At 43.4% G+C, this 22,514-nt stretch overlaps 1 protein-coding gene across 1 annotated transcript in view; it reads left to right on the top strand.

Annotated features, from left to right (window-relative positions):
• Positions 1–22,514, top strand: part of rps6ka3b (ribosomal protein S6 kinase, polypeptide 3b) — an 83,530-nt gene that overhangs the window by 40,240 nt on the left and 20,776 nt on the right. Inside the window, exons 3-9 of the mRNA XM_080751987.1 lie at positions 7,920–8,036; positions 12,898–12,979; positions 14,077–14,157; positions 15,038–15,117; positions 20,243–20,349; positions 20,663–20,700; positions 22,020–22,162. Coding sequence (XP_080608113.1) covers positions 7,920–8,036; positions 12,898–12,979; positions 14,077–14,157; positions 15,038–15,117; positions 20,243–20,349; positions 20,663–20,700; positions 22,020–22,162 — 648 coding nt within the window. The remainder of the gene's footprint in view (positions 1–7,919; positions 8,037–12,897; positions 12,980–14,076; positions 14,158–15,037; positions 15,118–20,242; positions 20,350–20,662; positions 20,701–22,019; positions 22,163–22,514) is intronic.

The following is a 22,514-nucleotide window of genomic DNA, read 5'->3' as shown; positions in this document are numbered from 1 at the left end:
GTCCTGGGCGGCAGGTCCTTCTGACGGTGACTATTCAATCAGTGTTCGGCTAGAATGTGCAATTAATTAAGTGTGTGTGTGTGTGTGTGTGTGTGTGTGTGTGTGTGTGTGTGTGTGTGTGTGTGTGTGTGTGTGTGTGTGTGTGTGTGTGTGTGTGTGTGTGTGTGTGTGTGTGTGTGTGTGTGTGTGTGCGCGCGCGTTGTGACCAAAATGTCCTCACAGAGAATGTTAGAGGTTAGGGAATTATTATAAGGCAATAGAAAGTCCCTCCATGGATTATCACTCTTAATATATCATTGTGTTTGTGTGTGTGTGTGTGTGTGTGTGTGTGTGTGTGTGTGTGTGTGAGTGTGAGTGTGAGTGTGTGTGTGTGTGTGTGAGTTGTCTTTGTGTGAGGTGTTCTGAAGGTCGTAATCTTAGTGTTGGTCAGTGAGACATTTGTTGTGTGTATGTATTTCGTCACTGTCGGGCAGAAACCTTGTATCTCCGAGTTTCAATTTGTACGTTTTCTTTTTTTTGTAAAGTAATGCCCTGCTTCATCGTAGAAGACTGTCGCACAAAACTAGTGAAGATAGCAGATCTACAAGCAAGCGGTGCAAGGCTTTGTGTGCTTGTAGATCGGATATTTTCACTACTTTGAATAATTTTGTAATTGATAAATACAAAAGGAATGGTTTTGGACATACAAGGTTTCCACCCAACGACAACTATATGTTCTCTGGTCGGATGTAAACCTCATTATATGTCCAAAAAGCTGTTACTTTTCAGCATTCAAACTCAAAAGCATCAAAAGTAGCAGATCTACAAGCTCAAAACGCAATATTGATGTTTTCGCGCGAGGCCATAATATGATCAAGCAAGGGCATTCATTTACGAAAAAAAAAACAAAAAACGTTGTACCTGGAGATAGGAGGTTTCTGACCGATGATATCCAGCGATATATGCTTGTTGTGAATTTGTGTGCGTACAGTATGTGTGAGTCAGTGTGAGGGGGATACCCAGGCATTCGGGGGGGTCGGGTGTCGGTCGGTTCCTCTCATATTAGGATTTGAGGGCGGTTGGGATCCCCCTGAAAGCCCCTCACGGTAACCCCTTCCACCCTATGTTTCCATCAGGTGTCATAATAGACGGCGTTCTCTCTGAACCAATACCAACAGACCACGTCCAGAAAGGACCCCTCCCCTCCCCTCCCTCACACACACACACACACACACACACACACACACACACACACACACACACACACACACACACACACACACACACACACACACACACACACTCCCGACTCTCAGTCACACTCTTACATCCTGACTGTACAACACAACTATCTTCTTCTCTAAGTTCTCTCTCTTTGTTCGTTCGTTCGTTGGTTCAGGGCCCTCTCTTTCTCTTTGACCTTTGACATGCCATGACCCCCGGCGGGTCTCAGGAGCGCGTCATGGTCATGGTAGAGGTGGGTGCGTACGTAGCAGGGCTGGCGCGCCGGCTGAGGGACCGGCTGAAGGGCCTCAAGCGGCGGCTCACGTCGGCGGGGGGGGCGCCAGACGACCCCCTCCGCCGCGAGCGGAAGAAGAACCAGCAGCGAGCAGTGAGGAGTTTGCCGCTGTCGCGTCCTCCCGGTTGTGTCTTGCTTACGGAGCGTTGTTGTGGCGGGGGGCTGCCGTGTAGGAGGAAGGCTGGTGGGGGGCTGCGAGGCTGCTGGGGACCCCCGCATCCCGCAAGTGTTTCTGTGAGTTCTCTCGCCGGTGTCTGTGTGTGTGTGTGTGTGTGTGCTTTCCGTGCATGCATACTATTAGGGCCGCAAGTATCCATCATCTTCTTAGAGATTGTACTTTTTTGCCAGGGACAACCGGAAGAGAAGATTTGTGTTTAAAATGTTAAAATCGTTCCTGTACTTTGAAGTTTTCTTGATTTTTTTCATGAAAAAACAGATGTACAAGCTGTGATCTTGTAGATCTGCTATTTTTGATTAGCCAACGCGTATAAATGGATAAATAGCTACAATGATTGTGATGCTGTATTAACACATTTGGACTACTTTTGAGCAACTGTTTTTTATATATATATATATATAGTTTAATTTATTTGTAAAACATTTTATATATTATAATTCTAATTGAATTATATGATCAACTAAATTGATTAGTCTGATAGCTTAGTCTTTGCCGTGCAATGGTGTCACGCAAAAATTGCAAAAACAGCTGATCTACAAGCTTACGCCGCTTCATGATGCAACGTGGTGGTGTAAACTATGTTGAGCATTTTTTTAAATCTATTATTTTATTAAAAATATATTAGTTTAATTAACTGTTGCACCACTAATGCATACAATAGGCACTAAGCTCATGTGTGGAGAATTTGGAAAACATTCTAAAACAAAGGGCAATCTGAATACCTTCGAGGGCCATCCCTCAAATCCAAGTTCTGGAAAGGAGTTGAGGGAAACTCTTAATGCAGCTGGTAAATAAAAGAGTGATAATTTAACTCTTGAAAGTTAAATGATCACTCAGGGTTTTTACTGTGTACACTAGACTACGGTATGTTGTGTGGGTGAGCGCTGCAGATAGTTGGGACCTTAGTAAGGTGTCGGTTCGAGTTACAGTTACCACCACGACCGCCCTGTTTGTTTCCAGTGCTAAGTTAAACTGACAGTCAGTTAAATTAACACTCTGGATGTTTACAGTACAGTATGTTGTGTGTGTGTGTGGGTGGGTGTGGGTGGGTGGGTGTGTGGGTGTTGGGATGGTTGTGAAGTTAGTGGGGAGGGGGTTGAGTTACCGCGACCCCTGGTCCTGGTCGGTTTCCAACTCTGACGTGGGCTAACATTAGCTTGTATGTAACGCTGCTGACTGTGGCGTCAGTGAGTGCATATAGGGAGGGAGGCTACACAAGAACTCTGTACATACAAACAGAGCAATTACTTTTAAACACTTTTGAAAAACTGCAAATTGAATGTAATGGGTGAATGTAATGCACAATCTATGTGAAGCGCTTTGGATAAAAAGCGCTATATAAATGCACCATTTACCATTTACAAACAGAGCAATTACCTTTAAACACTTTTGATAAACAGACCGGGCACAAAACAAACCTTTCCTATGTGGATATATAGGCCAGCTACAGTATATCTGACAGCAGATGCACAATTCTTATGGTTTTGTAAGTTAGAGTTGCCTCAGTAACAGCTCTGAGAACCCATCATTTATAATCCTTTTCAATATTACATACATTATTTTGTTTTGATTGTATTGTCCTACTTTTGCTTTGGCAATGTTAATATTTGTTTTCTCATGCTAATAAAGCTCCTTTGAATTGAATTGAATTGAATTGTGTGAGGGCGGTTAAATAAGCTACTGCCTCTTTTACAGTCTTGGGTCTGTCTGTGCCATGCTGCCATCATCATGAGTGTGGCCCCTGCCAATTGACTGGCTTCATTGGGACACGTCTGGGTGCACTTTGCTAAGACATATGTTTTATATAGTTAATGTAATTAAAATAAAATGTAACTTTTGCCAAATATGGAGATTGACTGACATCATAGATGTCTAGTGATACCATATGAGTCTACAATGCTATATGTATCATACTACAACATCGCACAAAAGCATCAAAAGTAGTAGATCTGCAACCTCAAAATAAGCATTTTAACACTTCCGATGCCACTCACTTCCAGGAACGTGATAAGAATCGAAAAAACGTCATATCCAATGATGCAACTCGGCCACCAGTTTCAGGAAGCGTCTAACCTCCATAGGCTCCTATTCATTACAACATCGTCAATTTCCACAACATGGACATGATTGTTTTTTTTTAATCCTGAAGAGTAACAGTTTTGGACATGTGAGGTTTCCACCCCACACCAAGACGATATGTAATAATGTATTATTTGAAATATAAAATCGAATCCCATGGTAAGATGTACAAGGTTGCACATTTCTCCACAGTTCAATAAATCACAAGTTCACAACACAGAGACAGATTATTTCCTTGTGTATAATTTAATTCTAATTGCTTAATGCATTTGCCTAATTGTTGATTGGATCTCATTCCACTAAGTGCATCCAGTGGTGCTTTAGTTCTATCTGGTTCTGCTGTGAGCGCATGGTGTCATAATGACATGTCATTCATTTAGTTATCCTTCCATGTGTGCTTGATTAAATCTGATGGCGGGGTGATTATATATAATCAGCTCCAACGAGTTTCACAGTGGGACTGGACAGTCTGTTCTGGTCCTGTACACTCTGAGCCAATCAGGCTATGGCTAGGGCCATAGGATTATGACATTATTTTAATCACTTTTCAATTATTCCCCCCACCACATACACATAACCTCAACAAACCATCAACCTAACAAACCAACAAAACACAAGACAAGGACCAACAAAACATACAAAACACTCAAACAAAAACAAAAATAAAAAACAAGACAACTGATCATGTTACATTTATAACTTTACAGACTAGGATTATGAAATGTTACGTGATTTTTACATGATTAATTGTCTCAAAGATAATTGCGATCAATGATGCACAGGGGTGTGTGTGTGTGTGTGTGTGTGTGTGTGTGTGTGTGTGTGTGTGTGTGTGTGTGTGTGTGTGTGTGTGTGTGTGTGTGTGTGTGTGTGTGTGTGTGTGTGTGTGTGTGTGTGTGTGTGTGTGTGTGTGTGTGTGTCTATTTTCATGAACCCTGCATTTTTACTGTGACTTCCATGCAACGAAAGGCAAATGCTTCAGTTACTTTGAGCGTGTTTTCTTCGTGTCTTCCTGCATACACAGGAACAGCTGTCCAGCTGTTACCAGCTGCTTGTGTGAATGTGTGCATGTACATCTGTGTGTGTGAAGTGTCTCTGTTGGGCTTTAGAGCCTCATACCAACTGACATACAGATAGTTAATGGTTAGCTTGCCATGTATCGCAGTACCAGGCTCACTGTACAGTACCTGTAGCTGATTAAACCATGTGTTTGTTTGTTTGTTTGTTTGTTTGTTTTTGTGGGTGTATGAGAAGAACAGAATGGAAGAAGAAAAGACTTTATTTGCCATTTTCAATGCAACCAGGAGTAGTCAGCTCCCACGGTCAGCATTTAGAAAAGCCATAAAATACATACATCCTACAATGCTACATATATCCTACCATACTCATTAAAAGGCAAATAGAATGAATAAGTACTTCATAGTCTGAATAAGTACTACACGGCTACAAATCACACAGTGGCAGGGGAAGAAACTGTTATAACACCAGGATGATGGAGTCAGAACATCCTTAAGGATCGTGCGTGTGTGTGTGTGTGTGTGTGTGCGAGAGCATCCTGGCATTCCAACTCTGATTCTCTGTCAGACTCCCATCTGAACAGACACACACACACAAACCAAATAATGAGCGATTAATTCACATTCAGTTAAGTTCATCAACACAGAACAACAAAATAACGCAGCCACAGAGCCACACTATTTATTTTTCCTAACAAGTTCGATTGTTCCACAGCCAGTGGATCAATACGAATGAGGCTTCACCAAATGAACAGTTAGACCAGAGATAAGCAGGTCACATTTGTCTAAATGTTGTTGGCATAGCACCTTTATGGGGGTCCTTGTCCAGTACCACAGAATTGAATGAAAGCTATTATTATCATACAGTCTGAAGTGCAGCTGAAGCTCATCACTTCCACTGGGGATCGATTTGCATAGGGGGAGACCGCTGTTCCATTTTTAGGCTGTCATTGACACGCAATGTTAGAAGAGTGTGTGTGTGTGTGTGTGTGTGTGTGTGTGTGTGTGTGTGTGTGTGTGTGTGTGTGTGTGTGTGTGTGTGTGTGTGTGTGTGTGTGTGTGTGTGAGTGTGTGAGTGGGGGAGGGGAGGGGGGGGGGGGTGATGATGATGAGAGATGAGAAGTGAAGATAGAGCCAAAGAGAGAAACCGTCAGGGGGGGAGGGGGGCAGGAGGAAGGAAAGGAGAAGGATCGAGATTTGGGATTAGAGAGAGAGAGAGAGAGAGAGAGAGGGAGAGAGAGAGAGAGAGAGAGAGGGAGAGGGAGAGGGAGAGAGAGAGAGAGAGAGGTGTGTGTGTGAGGGTGTAGCTGTTGATATGTTATCTGTCATCAACAGAAACAACAGAAATGAATCTATTACCATGGTGCACTGCAGCCATCTCCTTACCATGTGCAGACTAGGGGTGGATATTGGCAAAGAATCTCGCGATGCAATACGTATCACGATACTTAGGTCACGATGCAATAGTATCACGATATATTGCGAATCTTTGCAATACAATACTATTGCGAAATATCAGCTTTAAAAGATGAAGACGCTGTTTTAATGTTGCTGTTTTCTCGAGAGACCTCACTCACTGAACACACACACACACACACACACACACACACACACACACACACACACACACACATCCATTCATACACTGATGGTGTATGACACCAACACCATGCTCAACCTGCTCATCGGGAGCAATTAGGGGTTCAGAGTCTTGCTCAAGGACGCTTCCACACTAACTCTGGGGGAGCCTGAGATCCAATTAGGAACCTTCCGCTTCCCAGCCAGCCGCTCAACCTCCTGAGCCACTACAGAGAGTGTAGGTGCACAGAACACACACTGCCATTGACAAGATCAAAGGAAACGCTGTAGAAAAGGTGGTGCGTGCCTGCTGACATATACGGTATAATGCAGGAGAGAAAGAGAGAGAAGCATCATATACTGGAGGCATGCAGAGAGACATGATGAGAGGCTGTTGTTTGGCCTCACTTTCAAATGTTGTTTATCTGAAAATATTTTGCTCCCAGACAAGATTAGTGTATTGAAAATGTTGCTTCATTCTCTCACAAGATCTGGCAACACTGTCAGTGTTGTTGACTGTACTGTGTAGACTGATAGCATAATTGTTGGCAACTAGGGTGATGTGCAACTAGGGAGCAACTAGGGTGATGTATAGCAGGGGTCGTCAAAAATGTTCAGCCCAAGGACCCCCTAACTGAGAGATAGAGCAGGGACCACCACTACATGCTGTATAAAACTAGCCTCGTACCCGCCCTCTTCCAGAAACCATTTCATTTGTTTCTCTCAAATCCTCCTGGAGAACGGAAGTTGGTCGTTTACTAGGCTAGTATAAAACTGTGTTGCAGATTAAACCTTTCATAGATTTCATAGATACTGTAAATGTCCTAGACTTGTTTGACCACACAATCAGTGTATGCTGGATTCATGTTAATTCTGTTTGTGTGTATTTTCAGACATTTGACCTTTCACTCTGTACTTGGTCTGCAGTTAGGGTTGCCGATCTACAAGCTTAAAACACCTGGCAGTGTCATAGTGGCAGGGCCCAACCATAAACCTCAAGTTTCTTCCAAACATTATTGAGTTACTTAGTTTGTTTGGTATGTCCATGTTGTATTCTAACTTGTAGGGGAGACTACTGGGCTGCTCCATTTGTCCTTTGTGTGGGGGAACAATAACATTGCTGCGCCTCAACCGGATATGCAGCCTCTAGAGCAGCTGGTTCTCAACCTTTACAGGCCGGGACCCCCCAAAATGATCATATGAACTGGGGACCCCCCAAAATGATCATATTTGATCTGGGGACCCCCTACCCTGACAAGCACTTGTTATTGTAGGAGTTGAGGCATTACATTTAGCTTGACTCGGTTCAGATAAATATTATGAAAGCGTTGTGAGCTTGTAGATCTGTTATTTTGGAGAAATGTTCAACCCTCAATTGAGATGCTGGGATTCAAGTGGTTAACAAAAGTGGAATAAAGCCTTTTAAGCATATTTTTATTTTATTCATTTTTATTTTGATATTTTGGCCTAAAATATAGCAATATGAAATGTTCATATTATCGTCCCAGCCCTATATTCAACAAATCCATGTAATAATCCAGTATATTGTATGTTTACCTGTGTGTTACAGGATGATGTGATGGTGAAGGAGATCAACATAACTCATCTCGTGAAGGAGGGATCCGAAAAGGGCGACCCACGACAGTTTGAGCTCCGCAAAGTACTGGGACAGGGCTCCTTTGGCAAGGTACTGTTTGCATGTGTGTGTGAGGGCTTAACCACACAGTGATATGGGTTCTGAACTGTACACTGTTGTCTTCACTGTTTGTTGACATCAACATCCAACATGCTTTGGGGGGCACAGTGGCGCAATCGGTAGCGATGTCGCCTCACAGCTAGAAGGTCCCCGGTTCGACTTCCCTGACCTCCCCTGGTTTTGCTACGTCCTACGGGGAAAACTCCCCCCATGTCAGATGATAAGCTCTCTCCTCATGTACTGAAGGAAGCATGAGCTCAGTTCGAGGCCCTCCCCCGGTTGGCAGAGGGAGAGCAGCGCCCAGGATTACAGCTTAGGCAATTGGCACTGGGTGAAAAATGGGTAACAAAAAAAAACCTCCAACGTGCTTCAACATAATTTGTTTCAGAGATGTAATTTTACAGTTTTTTTGGCAACAGACACAAAGTTGACGCTGTGTGATCTCCTCTCACACTACGTTAATTCATTGCCATCTGGTTGCTTGTTGGAAGTCACTCGGAGACAGGGATTGTGGTATGTCACTGACAGATGGCAAGAATCTAAGTCAACAAGCGCTCCTCCTCCACAGAGGTTGTGGGTTTGAATCCACTGTTTGTCGGGAGTCTACACCAACACAATTGACCCTTTGCCAGCCTTCTGGTTGGTCCCTGACTGACCAACCAGCAGGCTCTTTCTGCCTTGTTCTGCCCTGGTTCCACCCTGGTTACGCCTTATATGGTTGATGTGTTGAATTTGCTAAAACATAGTTTTTGGAGAAATAAACATGATATGCCCAGTCACTATACTGCACCTGAGAATTCCTTTTTACTGACACCAAGTTTGAAGTTTAAAATAAGAATTGAATACACAGGACATCAAGTAAAGCAACTGAAAAACATGGTAGTGGATGGAGAGACAGGATTTTTGTCCAACCAAGAAACGGCAACCAGTGGGTGCGAAGAGGACCAGTTACAGAATCTGCCCAAAGCTCTATGAAACTGAGGGAACTGGATCATGATTCAAGGCAGAAGTGTGGAGGGTGTAGACCAGGGCTTCTCAAATGGGTCACGGCACCCGCTATCACGTCAGTTTAACCACTCCATACAGTACTTAGTAAAACGGACCCGAGTTGCTCTGTACTTGGTGGGATCTTTTTCAGTAATGTGATTCAGGGGTGCCGTGGATGAAAAAGTTATTTACAGGGGTGACCTGAGCCAAAGATGTTTGAGAACCCCTGCTGTGGACAACATGTGGAGTATGGATGTATAGTCGGTGGAAATCAATATGCAAGGGATAATAATTAACGGTGCAGGTCATTATGGAGGGATAAACCCCCGACAGGGTGGTTAGAACCCGAGGCGACAGGTTGCGTGCGTCCAGTATAGTACAACGGGAAGTGATGATAAAATAGAATCAATATTGTAACTGTAATGTCTATTTTACGCTTCAAATGTTTTCAAAAAACATTCTTGAGAGCAACGTTTAGTTGTAAATGGTATTGTGTGTTTCTGCCATGTTGGATACGGCACAAAATCAAGCAGATTGATATGAGCCAGGTGCTCTGAGCCTTTGATTACACAGCATTATACAAGGGATAATTGTCCTGCGCGTGCTTACAATTATCCCTTGAAGTCCCGCTTGTTACACAGCTACTTAAACACATCCATTAATTCAGTAGATTCTGCCAGGGGTTTTCAGTGTTTTTACTTTATTTTTGAGGCTCCATGAACGCGCCACCGTCCAAATGTAATCACATTACTGCCGGTAGCGGCCGACAATTCATCTTTTCTTTCACACAGAAAAGAAAAATTATAACGGCGGCCATCCGTGCTTTTGTTATGGTCCGCTGAAAAGGTCTTGTTTTTTTTTTTTTACCAAGAACGCGATCTGGAGATAGATTCTGAGATACATTCATTTTCCTGAAAATGATTACACTGTTGTGAACGGCAGATCCTATTTCCTGATGACATCATCTCCCAAAGGATTATGGGAATTTGAGTTTTTGCATCAGTGCCGGGTGCCGCAGACCGCACGCTACTGTTTACAATATGAAGCGTTATAACCCGACTTCAACACTTTTCAACCTATCTTCATACAGTATTATTGGTCCTCACTAATGTTCATGATAAAATAGCAAAAAAAATATCTATTCTGTCTGGGTCTCATAGGAGGGCTGTGGGCAGTTCAGAAACCAGTCTACCAGTGACATCATCGATAGGGAATCCAACCAAATAGAAACTGTAGGCTTTTTATTCCTGAAAAAATGTTATAATGGAAGCTATTGTTCTCGCGATAATAAAAATCTAATATCTAGTATATACCGTAATTGCTGGACAATAAGCCGCACCTGAATATAAGCCGCACCATGCTTAATTTAGAACAAAAAAAACAATGTTTACATATATAAGCCGCACCTGACTATAAGCCGCAGGTGTCCTTCCTGCTAGAGCACCCCTGGTGGCCGTTAGCTGTAAAAATCTATATATAAATCCTTGTTAAAGACCATTGTAAAACAAATTAACTGGCCGTTAGCTGGAAAAATCTCTATATAAGCTGCACCGTTGTATAAGCCGCAGGGTTCAAAACATGGGAAAAAAGCCGCGGCTTATAGTCCGGCAATTACGTTTTTTTTTTTAATCTGGCAAACGATGATGTCACTGGCAGAAGGATTTCTGAACTGCCCACAGCCCTCCTGAGAGAGACGGACAGGATAGTTCTTTTTTTTTTCTGCTATTTTATCATGAACATTAGTGAGGACCAATTATATGAAGATAGGTTGAAAAGTGGTGAAGTCGTCCTTTAAGTCAAGTTAAGCAGTAAACGGTTGGATTTGAAAACCCAACTTTAGTCGGGTTTGGCAGTAACTGTGTTAATAAATGAATTAATAAATTGTCCCAAAATCAACAACAAAACAAAGTATATCCTTGCTTAAGGTAATGGAAGTCCAGTATGCCATAAGTGTTGCTCTGGGCAACACTGTCGCCTCGGGAAAACAAGGAAGTGTTGATCGAACAGAACAGATTTTCGGTTTTACTGCATTGTCTATTCTTGCTTCAAATGTTTTTAAAACACAGTGTGTGTTTGTCAGGGGTTCTCAACCAGTGGTCCGGGGACCACCAGCGATCCTTGAGGGGGTTCCAGGTGGTCCCCAGCTAAATGATGGTTGGTAACCAAATGGACCCTTATAGACCTTTTACTCTTTTTACGCTCTCAAGAGTTAAATTATTGTTAAACATCTGCATTACTTAATTTACAAGAAGTCTACACAATTAGCGAATGTAGAAGATGTGTTATTTTGATCAACGTTTTGCCTGTTATCTCTCCTATCTATGGTACCACATAAAAATCATGGTGTTCCATGGGGGGCACGTTGGCGCAGTGGTTAGCGCTTCGCTTACAGCTAGAAGGTGCTGGGTTCGATTCCCGCCGGGGGACGCTGTGGGTGCTGGGGGCGTGTTTCTCCCTCGCGTCATCAGTGTCCACACCCTAGGTGGGGTCGGCGATAGGGCCTTTCTGTGTGGAGTTTGCATGTTCTCCCCATGTCTCCTAGGGTTGATACCCTCACAAAAACATGCAGTAATCCTGGTCTCAATGATGCCTCCCCCTGGCCAGCCGGGGCGCATGGAGGGGAAAGGAACTGGTTGGAATAACGTGTTCCTTCCACGCGCTACGTCCATCCCGGGGAAATCCCCCCTGTCAGGTGAAAAGAAACAACTTGGACTACTCATGCATTGAAGGAAGCATGAGGTCAGTCTGTTGTCTCCCCAGGCGCGGCAGAGGGAGAGCAGAGCCCAGGATTACATAGGCAATTGGCACTGGGTGAAAATGGGTTGCAAAATTGTGAGATAAAAATTATGTAAAAAAATAAAAATGGTGGTCCGTGGCTTGGTATGATGAAAAGGGTTGAAAACCACTGATCTATACAGTATGTATACAGTATGTATGGGGGAGGTCAGTTTGTGTTTGAGTAGATTATTACCATAACAAAAGAAATGGGTCATAGCCCATATACACAGATTAATGTTTCCATTCAGTGCTGTTTATCCCTGGCTGGACATAAGCGAGAGAGAGTGCATGTACAGGCCATCTGTAAACAACAATCTACACACACACACACGCACGCACACACACACACACACACACACACACACACACACACACACACACACACACACACACACACACACATCACTGTTGATTTTGACAGTACATTTTGGTTTAGTTTTAGTCATGGTCTTTTGAATAAAATTCTGTTTAGTCATATTTTAGTCATCTGAAATGCTTTAGTTTTAGTCTAGTTTTAGTCGACTAACTATACTGTACAGTTGATTTTGTTGTGTATTTTGGTGGTGTGCTAATGGCTGATTTTACACTTGGTTGTGTGCTGAAAATAGCCGATCTACAAGCTTACAACGCATCGCAGCGCACCGTGTTGTGATCTTGTAGATCTGCTAGTTTCAGAGCGCAAACAAACATAAAATGACTTTTCCTTTAGTTCTGCTGGATCTCTTCTCCACTAGTCCATCTTTTAACCTAGTTTTTATTTGCTGACGAAATTGTCAATGTTTTAGTCTTAGTTTTAGTCATCATAGCTTAGTTATTATTTTTTTTTTCATTTCGTTTGTGTCAGTGAAAAAAGGTAGTCGCCGAAATATTTTCGTCATAGTTTTAGTCGACGTAGTTAACGTACAAACACACGCCAACTTTCTCTCTCTCTCTATCTCTCTCTCTGTGTGTGTGTGTGTGTGTGTGTGTGTGTGTGTGTGTGTGTGTGTGTGTGTGTGTGTGTGTGTGTGTGTGTGTGTGTGTGTGTGTGTGTGTGTGTGTGTGTGTGTGTGTGTGTGCGCGCGCGCGCGCGGGCGTGTGTGTGTAGGTGTTTCTGGTGAAGAAGACCACCGGTCCAGATGCAGGCCAGCTGTACGCCATGAAGGTGCTGAAGAAAGCCACGCTCAAAGGTCTGTGCGGTTCTCTTTATACCTTAACTCCTCCTGCTCCCCATTTCTTTCCTTTCTGTCTGTGCAAGTTGTCACAGCACAAAGAGGAATGTCTCACCTTGATATGAGGGGAGAGAGAGAGAGAGAGAGAGAGAGAGAGAGAGAGAGAGAGAGAGAGAGAGAGAGAGAGAGAGAGCGCTGAGGAGAAGGAAAGAGCAGTGGAATGTTTGGAAGAGAGGTTTACACGCACACTCCCTCTGGTGGACAACACCACAAACTACAACAGTCTACTCTGTTATTTCCCCCTCTTCGCTTTAATCTGTCTCTCTCTTCGTCTGTATCTCACCTTCTCTCCTCTTCTCTCCTCTCTCTCTCTCTCTCTCTCTCTCTCTCTCTCTCTCTCTCTCTCTCTCTCTCTCTCTCTCTCTCTCTCTCTCTCTCAGTTGGAACAGATTCCCTCCACTCTGTTGTTTCTTCTCCCTTTTCTCTTCCCTTTTATTCAATTACTCATCCATCACCATCTGGGAGCCTCGCTGCTGCCAACGTAGATGAGAAGGGCTGAGCGAAGAGACCAGAGGGGAGGGGAGGGTGTGAGGGGATGGGAGGGGAGGGGGGTGTGATAAAGGAGAGAATAACAGAGCAAACTGATATGAGGATGAGAAAGAGAGAGTTTTTGTCTGTGGTTATTTTTGGGACGAGTGGAGTGCTGCTTTTGACTGGTGTTTGTGAGTGTGTGTGTGTGTGTGTGTGTGTGTGTGTGTGTGTGTGTGTGTGTGTGTGTGTGTGTGTGTGTGTGTGTGTGTGTGTGTGTGTGTGTGTGTGTGTGTGTGTGTGAGTGAGTGAGTGAGTGAGTGAGTGAGTGAGTGAGTGAGTGAGTGAGTGAGTGAGTGAGTGAGTGAGTGAGTGAGTGAGTGAGTGAGTGAGTGAGTGAGTGAGTGAGTGAGTGAGTGTATGAATGAATTTTCATTTTCATGTCTTAAGATTAAGTGTCATAAGGACCCATCCCTTACGGGATAATTAGACACCAAAAACATCAATAAACTGTGTGTGTGTGTGTGTGTGTGTGTGTGTGTGTGTGTGTGTGTGTGTGTGTGTGTGTGTGTGTGTGTGTGTTGCAGTGCGTGACCGCGTGCGGACCAAGATGGAGAGGGACATCCTGGTGGAGGTCAACCACCCCTTCATCGTCAAACTGCACTACGGTGAATACAAATACTCACAGGTTTTACTGGAGTAAAAGTATCAATGCTGTAACCTAGAAATACAAGTATAAGGGTGCCCTCACACCAAAATACCTATGAGAGTGGAATCCTCGTTCCGCCAATGCATTTCAATGAGAAGGGAGCGTTTTTTGCAGAAATCCTCTGCTGTCATGAAACCGCTTCACTCTCATTGAAATGCATTGGCGGAACGCAGATTCCACTCTCATAGGTACTTTGGTGTGAGGGCACCCTAAGTCCTGAATTCTAAATGTACTCGAGTAAAAGTACAAAAGTGTTGGTTTCAAAATGTACTTAAAGTACCAAAATTGCAAACTACCCCTGTTTCAAGTTTTCAAATGCGTAACACTCATTTGAAAATAACCGATCTACAAGTTCACAATGCTTGGCAATGAGACAGAAGTGGTTGATGTATGTTTTGTAATAATAATCACAATTACAATCTACAAAGAAACTAGCAACTAATGTTTTCTAATACTTGTAGTGGAGTAAAAGTACAATATTTGCCTCCGAGTTGTAGTGGTGCAGAAGTAAAAGTATTGGTATTTGGAAATTCTGCAGTAAAGTGCAAATACCTCAGAATTGTACTTGAGTAAATGTACATACCGGTAGTTACTTTACACCGCTGACGGTGAGTCAGCAATGCATGCCCAGCGACCTCAGCCAATCACAACACGGCAGTCTGCTGCTGTCGAATCAGCAGCGACGACGACGCCAGCTCTGGCCAATCACAACAACTCATTAGGTGGATGAGAGCTATGATGTCCCGTCAGCTTTATTGATCTGTGTGTGTGTGTGTGTGTCTGTGTCTGTGTCTGTGTCTGTGTCTGTGTCTGTGTGTGTGTGTGTGTCCACTGTGCAGCATTCCAGACAGAGGGGAAGCTCTATCTGATCCTGGACTTCCTGCGAGGAGGAGACCTGTTCACCAGGCTCTCCAAGGAGGTACCAACCCCCATGCATCCTCCCCCTCCCACGTGTGTGTGCACGTGCGTGCGTGTGTGTGTGCGCTAGGGCATTCACGAATAGTGATTTTTATTATTGGAATTATTCGACCTTAAAGTATTCGAATAGTCGAATATTCGACAGGACTGGCCAAACTGTCAAATATTAAGTAAGCAAGAGGCGAACATTGTGAAAATAGCCGATCTACATGCTCACAACGCCTCGAGCATGTAGATCTGCTATTTTCACAATATTTATCTGCGGAATCGAGTCACATTAAATGTAATACCTGCTACAATTCCAAGTGCTTGTCAGGGTGGGGGTCCCCAGTTCAAATACTGGTATGTTTATTTTGGGGGTCGCAGCCTAAAAAGGTTTGAGAACCCCTGGTATAGAGCATTAACAAATTCATCCACCAGGGGCATTGACAACTCATTCTTATGACTTCCTATCTTGCCAAGCTTTATAAACTATATATGTTTTAAAGAGAAAACAATAAAAAAATAAAAATAAGCGAATATTCAACCCTCGGTGAACAACGTCGAATAGTGACTTTGATATTCGAATATTCGAATATTTGGTGAATGCCCTAGTGTGCGCGCGCGCACGTGTGTGTATTACTGTACTTGTGAAGACCTTAATGTCCAGAGACTCCAGATCACGGATGACATTAGGGTTCAAGTGGTTGAAGCACACCACTGTATTTATCAAGGTCAAACTGCGCAATTATTAATGCTACAGCAGATTATTAAAAACCTCTAAAACACACTAGTAAACATACAGAAAACAAGAGCATGGACATGGTCACAAGATCCAGATAATTGCGACCGAAGGTCGCATATACTCTGAAGAATCGTGTCGCTTGAGTGTCCTTCCTTCCTTCCTTCCTTCCTTCCGTATCCTCGTGACCGTCCTTCCGTATCCTCTGTGATGTCAGTGTGATGTCAGCGAGTTGTGACATCACTTCCTGTACAGGGCGGCTACACGAAATGTGGATAACACTATATATGGAGATAGTCCAGTCCATCATGTCATATGGGACTACCGTCATAGAAAGTAGCCATTGTTAGGCCGGAGTCATTGGCTGTCTAAACATGGAGATGTGGATAACACTATATATGGAGATAGTCTTGTCCAATATGTCATATGGGACTACCGTCATAGACAGTAGCCATTGTTAATCCGGAGTCAATGGCTGACTGTCTGTACAGGAAGTGATGTCACATGACATACTTTTTATGCCCATATATGAGTCCTAACATGGAGATGTGGATAACACTATATATGGAGATAGTCTTGTCCAATATGTCATATGGGACTACCGTCATAGACAGTAGCCATTGTTAATCCGGAGTCAATGGCTGACTGTCTGTACAGGAAGTGATGTCACATGACATACTTTTTATGCCCATATATGAGTCCTAACATGGAGATGTGGATAACACTATATATGGAGATAGTCTAGTAGTCCAATATGTCATATGGAACTACCGTCATAGACACAGCCATTGACTCCGGCCTAACAATGGCTACTGTCTATGACGGTAGTCCCATTATGACATGATGGACTGGACTATCTCCATATATAGTGTTCTCCACATTTCCATGTTTAGGCCCCATCGCTCACACCCTCGATGGGGTTGGCGATAGGGCCTTTCTGTGTGGAGTTTGCATGTTTCCCTGTGTCTCCTAGGGTTGATACCCTCACAAAAACATGAACAAACTCCCCCCAGAATGATAACAACTAGAATCGTCAGAGAAACACTGTGGTTGGCCAGATAGTCAAGAATTGGCGCATGTCACCCTGAGGTGTCTTACTAGTAGTTTTAAGTGTAAGTATAAATACAACTATCTTCTCATCCATGGCTTGTTTCTACAGAGGGATCTCCATATATGGCTATAAAAGGGATTCTGTTAGTGTGGTTCCCCCAACATGACTTCATATGGGAATACCCATATATGGAGGCCACATCGGCCACATACGATCCCTTTTATGCCCATTAATGAAGATCCCTGTCTATAGAACCAGCCACACTGGTTAGACTGACATTTATAGTCTATAGCAAGGGTATTCAACTAGATTAGGCAGGGGGCCACAGTTGTAAAATGACTTGAAGCCGGGGGCCACCAGACAAAAACAATCATGGTTGACAGGTCAACTGGGCAGGGTAGGGTAGTTTGACAAAATTTGCATTGCCTACATTTTCGGTGACACATCAACAGGGAGCACAACATTTGTTTTGTTCCATTACATGCCACCTCCTTCCATTTTACTGTACTTCTGAGTTTTGAGTGGTTTTGGTCCAATGGATGAAAGAAAGAATTCTCCATCTCATCCATTAGTTTTTACACGATGACTCATATGTCACCATGCACTAACTCCCAACTATTGGTTCATGAAACACGTCATAAGATCCTGTGCCCTTATCAGCCAGGTACTCAAATATAAAGACCTTTCCTTCATACAAACATAGAAACACTCCAGAACCATGTCATCCTGCCCCTCACTACTCTTCTCACAAAGATGCTTCCGTGGCAGGGTCCAGCACACAGAACACATTGAATTGCATACTTCCTGTTAAGGCCTGTGCACTAAGAACTGGAAAATAGCAGGCAACATGCTTATATGTCACAAGTTTTGGTTAACAGTTATGAAAAGTATTTAAGAAAATGTCATCCCGTAAAACCAACCATTCAGAATATATTTTACGGAATGTGTTCCAGTTGGAATGTGTTACAGGGCCACAAGAAAACTCCATTGGGGCCGAATTTGGCCCACAGGCCTCCAGTTGAATATCACTGGTCTAAAGGTTAGAAAAGTGACCTCGTCCTTTAGGCGTCTTACTAGTGTATATACTGCATGACTGTAACGCCCAGGATTTGAACTATTGAAAGCCAATATCTTAATAACTAGACCAAAGGGATATCCCTATGGACTGAGGGAGATAATAGACTTTTGAGTCCATCAGGCTGTGGCAGTGAGTCACATTGCTAGACTCACCCCCCTTTTGAGCTCCTCCTACGGGGAAACCGGTGTCAGACCGCCATTCCGAAACACCGCCATTCCGAACATTGACTAGGGTTAGGGTTAGGGTTAGGGGTAGGGTTAGGGGTAGGTTTAGGGTTAGTTAGGGTTAGGGTTAGGGTAAGGGTTAGGGTTAGGGGTAGGGTTAGGGTTAGAAGTCAATGTTCGGAATGGCGGTGTTTCGGAATGGCGGGGTGTAACCGGGGAAACCCCACCCGGGCCGCGGCACCAATGTAGGGTTTGAACCCAGGTCTCCCGCGTGGAAGTCTAACATCTTAACCACCAGACCAACGGGAATTCCCTTTTTCAAGAAGAAGAGTGTAGCAGGGTGACTCACTGCCTCAGCCTGATGCCCTAAAAGTCTGGTATCTCCCCCCTGGCACCTTTGGTCTAGTGGTTAAGATATTGGCTTTGTGAGGGGGAGACCCGAGTTCGACTCCTGCGTGTTACATACTGTATGAATGTAGGTATCAGTGGTGTAACGTAACTAAGTACATTTACTTAAGTACTGTACTTAAGTACAGTTTTAAGGTATTTGTACTTTACTTGAGTATTTCCAGTTTTCAGTACTTTTACTTCTACTCCACTACATCTCGGATCCAAATATTGTACTTTTACTCCACCACTACATTTATTTGAAAACTTTAGTTACTAGTTGCTTTGCAGATATAAATGATTATATTATAAAACATACATTAATGCACTTTAGCCCTATTCTATACCTTGGCTATTTGAAAATAGCCGATCTACAAGCTCACAACACGTCGAATCGCGGCGCGTTGTGAGCTTGTAGATAACCCTATTTTCAAACATTTAGTACTTTTCTACTTTTGGTACTTTAAGTACATTTTGATGCCAATACTTCCGTACTTTTACTCAAGTACATTTTGAATTCTGGAATTCTACTTGTAACAGAGTAATTCTACATTGCCGTGTTGATAATTTTACTCAAGTAAAAAATGTTAGTACTTTTTCCACCACTGATAGATATGTACGTACAGACATGCCATTTCAAAACTTCACACGTCCTGCCATTGGCAAGACAGTGGATTGGCAGAACATTGAGCTTGTAGATCAGCTATTTTTGAAGCGGTGAAAGCCGCTTTCAAGGAGTGGCTTTGTGTGTCCCATTCATGTCCATATATGGTCATTTCAGTCCAGAATGAACAGGTTTTATCTGTCCCGACTAGGATTGGTCAAGCTTCACATGACAATTCGGCCCTCCAGATAAAATCATTTATTCATTCAGAATTGAAAGAATGTACAGATCACAGAGTTCATAGCTCTAGAACACATAGAATAAAAGTTCACAGCTTCACTTCGAACCGAGGTTTGATTCTTTGCTATTTTTATGACCTCTCTTTGAATTTCAACTCTATCTATGAAGGTGGTTTCTGCTCTTCAATGGGAATGGAGTGGTTTCTTCCCATTTGCAGATTTCTGCAAAAATACGCTCCATTCTCCATAAAAATGTGAAAGGCAAAACAAGGAAACAAATCTGTGGGAAAAAGAAAGTGTTACCAAATGCATTTGCAGGAACATTTCTGGAAAAGAGCAGTAAAGCCTGAAGACTTGAAACGGAACATCTGTACATATGCATGTAATATAACATGTATACAAGGGTTCCCCAATAGGCGGCCCCCGCGGGGGGCTACTCTCAGGCCCCCACCAACCCTAGTAATAATTGTGGTATAAGAGCAGCAACAACAGTAGTATATCGTCGTTGTCAGGTGGAAACCTTGTATCTCCAAATGTGTACGTTCTTTCGCAAAGTAAAGCCCTGCTTCATCATACAAGGCCGTCTCACAAAAGTAGTGAAAACAGCAGATCTACAAGCACACAACGCCTAGCGGTGCGAGGCGTTGTGTGCTTGTAGATCGGCTGTTTTCACTTGTTTAAATCATTTTTAAAATGATAAATGCAAAACGAACGGTTTTGGACGTACAAGATTTTCACCCGACAACGACAATATCTGAACTGTCGCTGGAGTAGCGGGAACGCCACGGTCGCCCCCTGCAATGCTGTGGCCCTCGGCTTGGTACCCTAGACATGATTCGGCCCTTGGGGAAAACTAATTGGGGAACCCTGATGTGTGTCTAGGTGATGTTTACAGAGGAGGATGTGAAGTTCTACCTTGCAGAGCTGGCTCTGGCCCTCGACCACCTGCATGGTCTGGGAATCATCTACAGAGATCTGAAACCTGAGAAGTAGGAACACACACACACACACACACACACACACACACACACACACACACACACACACACACACACACACACACACACACACTCTCTCACACATACCTAAACACACACGCAGGCAGACAGACAGACACTGGTGTGCTTGTGATGACAATAACTAATAAAGGTCTTGTCACCGAAAAGAAGATAATTTCCAGTCCTAAACCTTTCAGTTTAGTTTTGTCTGGAGGACATTCAGTCCAGCCAATTATTTATGCCTGGATGCATTTCTTCTTCCCAAACACACACACAAAAAAAATAACTATTTGTGTCATTTCAGCATTCTATTGGACGAGGACGGACACATCAAGCTTACTGGTGGGTAATGTTACACTGTGTGTGTGTGTGTGTGTGTGTGTGTGTGTGTGTGTGTGTGTGTGTGTGTGTGTGTGTGTGTGTGTGTGTGTGTGTGTGTGTGTGTGTGTGTGTGTCTTGAGCACTATCTATGCTTTGCACATTTCTATGCCCATATTGTGCGTATTCATATGAGCCAGGTGTGTTATTGAGCTCAGCGGTCATTATCCAAAAATAGCACACCTCTGAATAGAGAGCAAGCATCAAGCATGCACATGTGTCACTTCTCCACTGGGACAACGCATCTAGACTGAGTGGTAAAACATTGAGCAGCACCATGGAGGGTTGGAGTTTGGAAGCGCTTGTTGGAAATCACTCAACCATCCTGTGTACCACCGGTTTCTAAATGGCACATAATGCAAGAGGAAGCAAGGCGATGCGTTGTTGAAAACGAGCGCTTCCAAACTCTGACACTCACCTGTATTGATAGAAAGTTGCTCATAACATGTCTATGGTGGATTTTTATCAAACAAACAATTTGCAGATTGAAACCTAATCCTTAACTCTATAAATGCCCACGTGGTGTCAACGCGTCAAACTCTTTGATGTCGCTGGAGGCCCACGGCGCGTTTGACGCGTTTACTGTATTTACAGTAACAATATTAAATCTTACCGTAAGGTCGGGGCTACACGTGGATATTGCCCAATCACCGCGGGTTGTTTCCATTAGACGCTGAGAGCATCGCGGTGCCGTTTTTCTCCATATAATCCAATGCATTTCTCAAACTTTAAAGCCCTTTATCTCTGATGTATTCTTTATGGCTAAAACTGGGCATGGCTGACAAAATGACCAAATTATGATCGGCAAACAACAGCTATATGCTACACTGGCTCATACTGAGCGGAAGACAACAACATCCTGACTACGGTCATGTGACCAAGTGATGTCATCACGCATGCACTGACGCAACAGGGCCCTGTATTCTACAATGGAGGTGGATGTGAGAAATTTGGGCAGCTAGAGGGGATGACTCTGGCGCCATCTTGGGCATTTAATGTATTAAGGAGTAAGAATTAAACCAAATTTGTGCAAACATGTGCATTAATCAATTTACAAGAAGTCTACACAATTAGAGAATGTACATTTTTCACATCATACAGCATAAAATTATGGAAAAAATGTTATCCAACAATACCAAAGTTTTGGGTCCGAGAGGCCAAATCTCATCAAATGGTGGTCTCATCAAAAGGCGTGGCTCAAATACTGAATAAATAATGGACCTTGATAGGAAAAGGGTTGAAAACTACTGATATAAAGCATATAAAAGGGTGTTTTGTTGCAGACTTTGGGCTGAGCAAGGAGTCCATCGACCAGGAGAACAAGGCCTACTCCTTCTGTGGGACGGTGGAGTACATGGCCCCCGAGGTGGTCAACAGGAGAGGACACACCCACAGCGCTGATTGGTGGTCCTACGGGGTGCTCATGGTGAGAGAGGAGGGGCTCCTTCCTCCTCATTGGTCGGTTGGCCCTGTGTGACCGGCGACTTGACAAGTGTCAAAATGAAATAAAAACAGTTGAAAATGGAGAACATATACAGTATAGGCCTACAGTTGGAGGGGGTACAGCATTGTGTGAACGGAGCTATGTCGCATTGTGTCTTTATATACAGGGTATAAAGCTTTTGGAAAGAATAGCAGCATTTATGTGATTGTTTTTTTATCACGATAAACGATAATATCGCGTATCATCCCATCCCTACTTGTAGCGTGACTATTGAGACTAAACTTGTTGATTCGCATTATGTGGCGAACAAATACAATGCAACGCCAACCTGAAC

This window comes from Nannobrachium achirus, assembly GCF_963921795.1.
Source record: "Nannobrachium achirus genome assembly, chromosome: 21".
In the NCBI taxonomy this organism is placed as follows: Eukaryota; Metazoa; Chordata; class Actinopteri; order Myctophiformes; family Myctophidae; genus Nannobrachium; species Nannobrachium achirus.
Note: the sequence above shows the minus strand (reverse complement) of the source record. Positions and strands in the feature narration are given on the sequence as shown.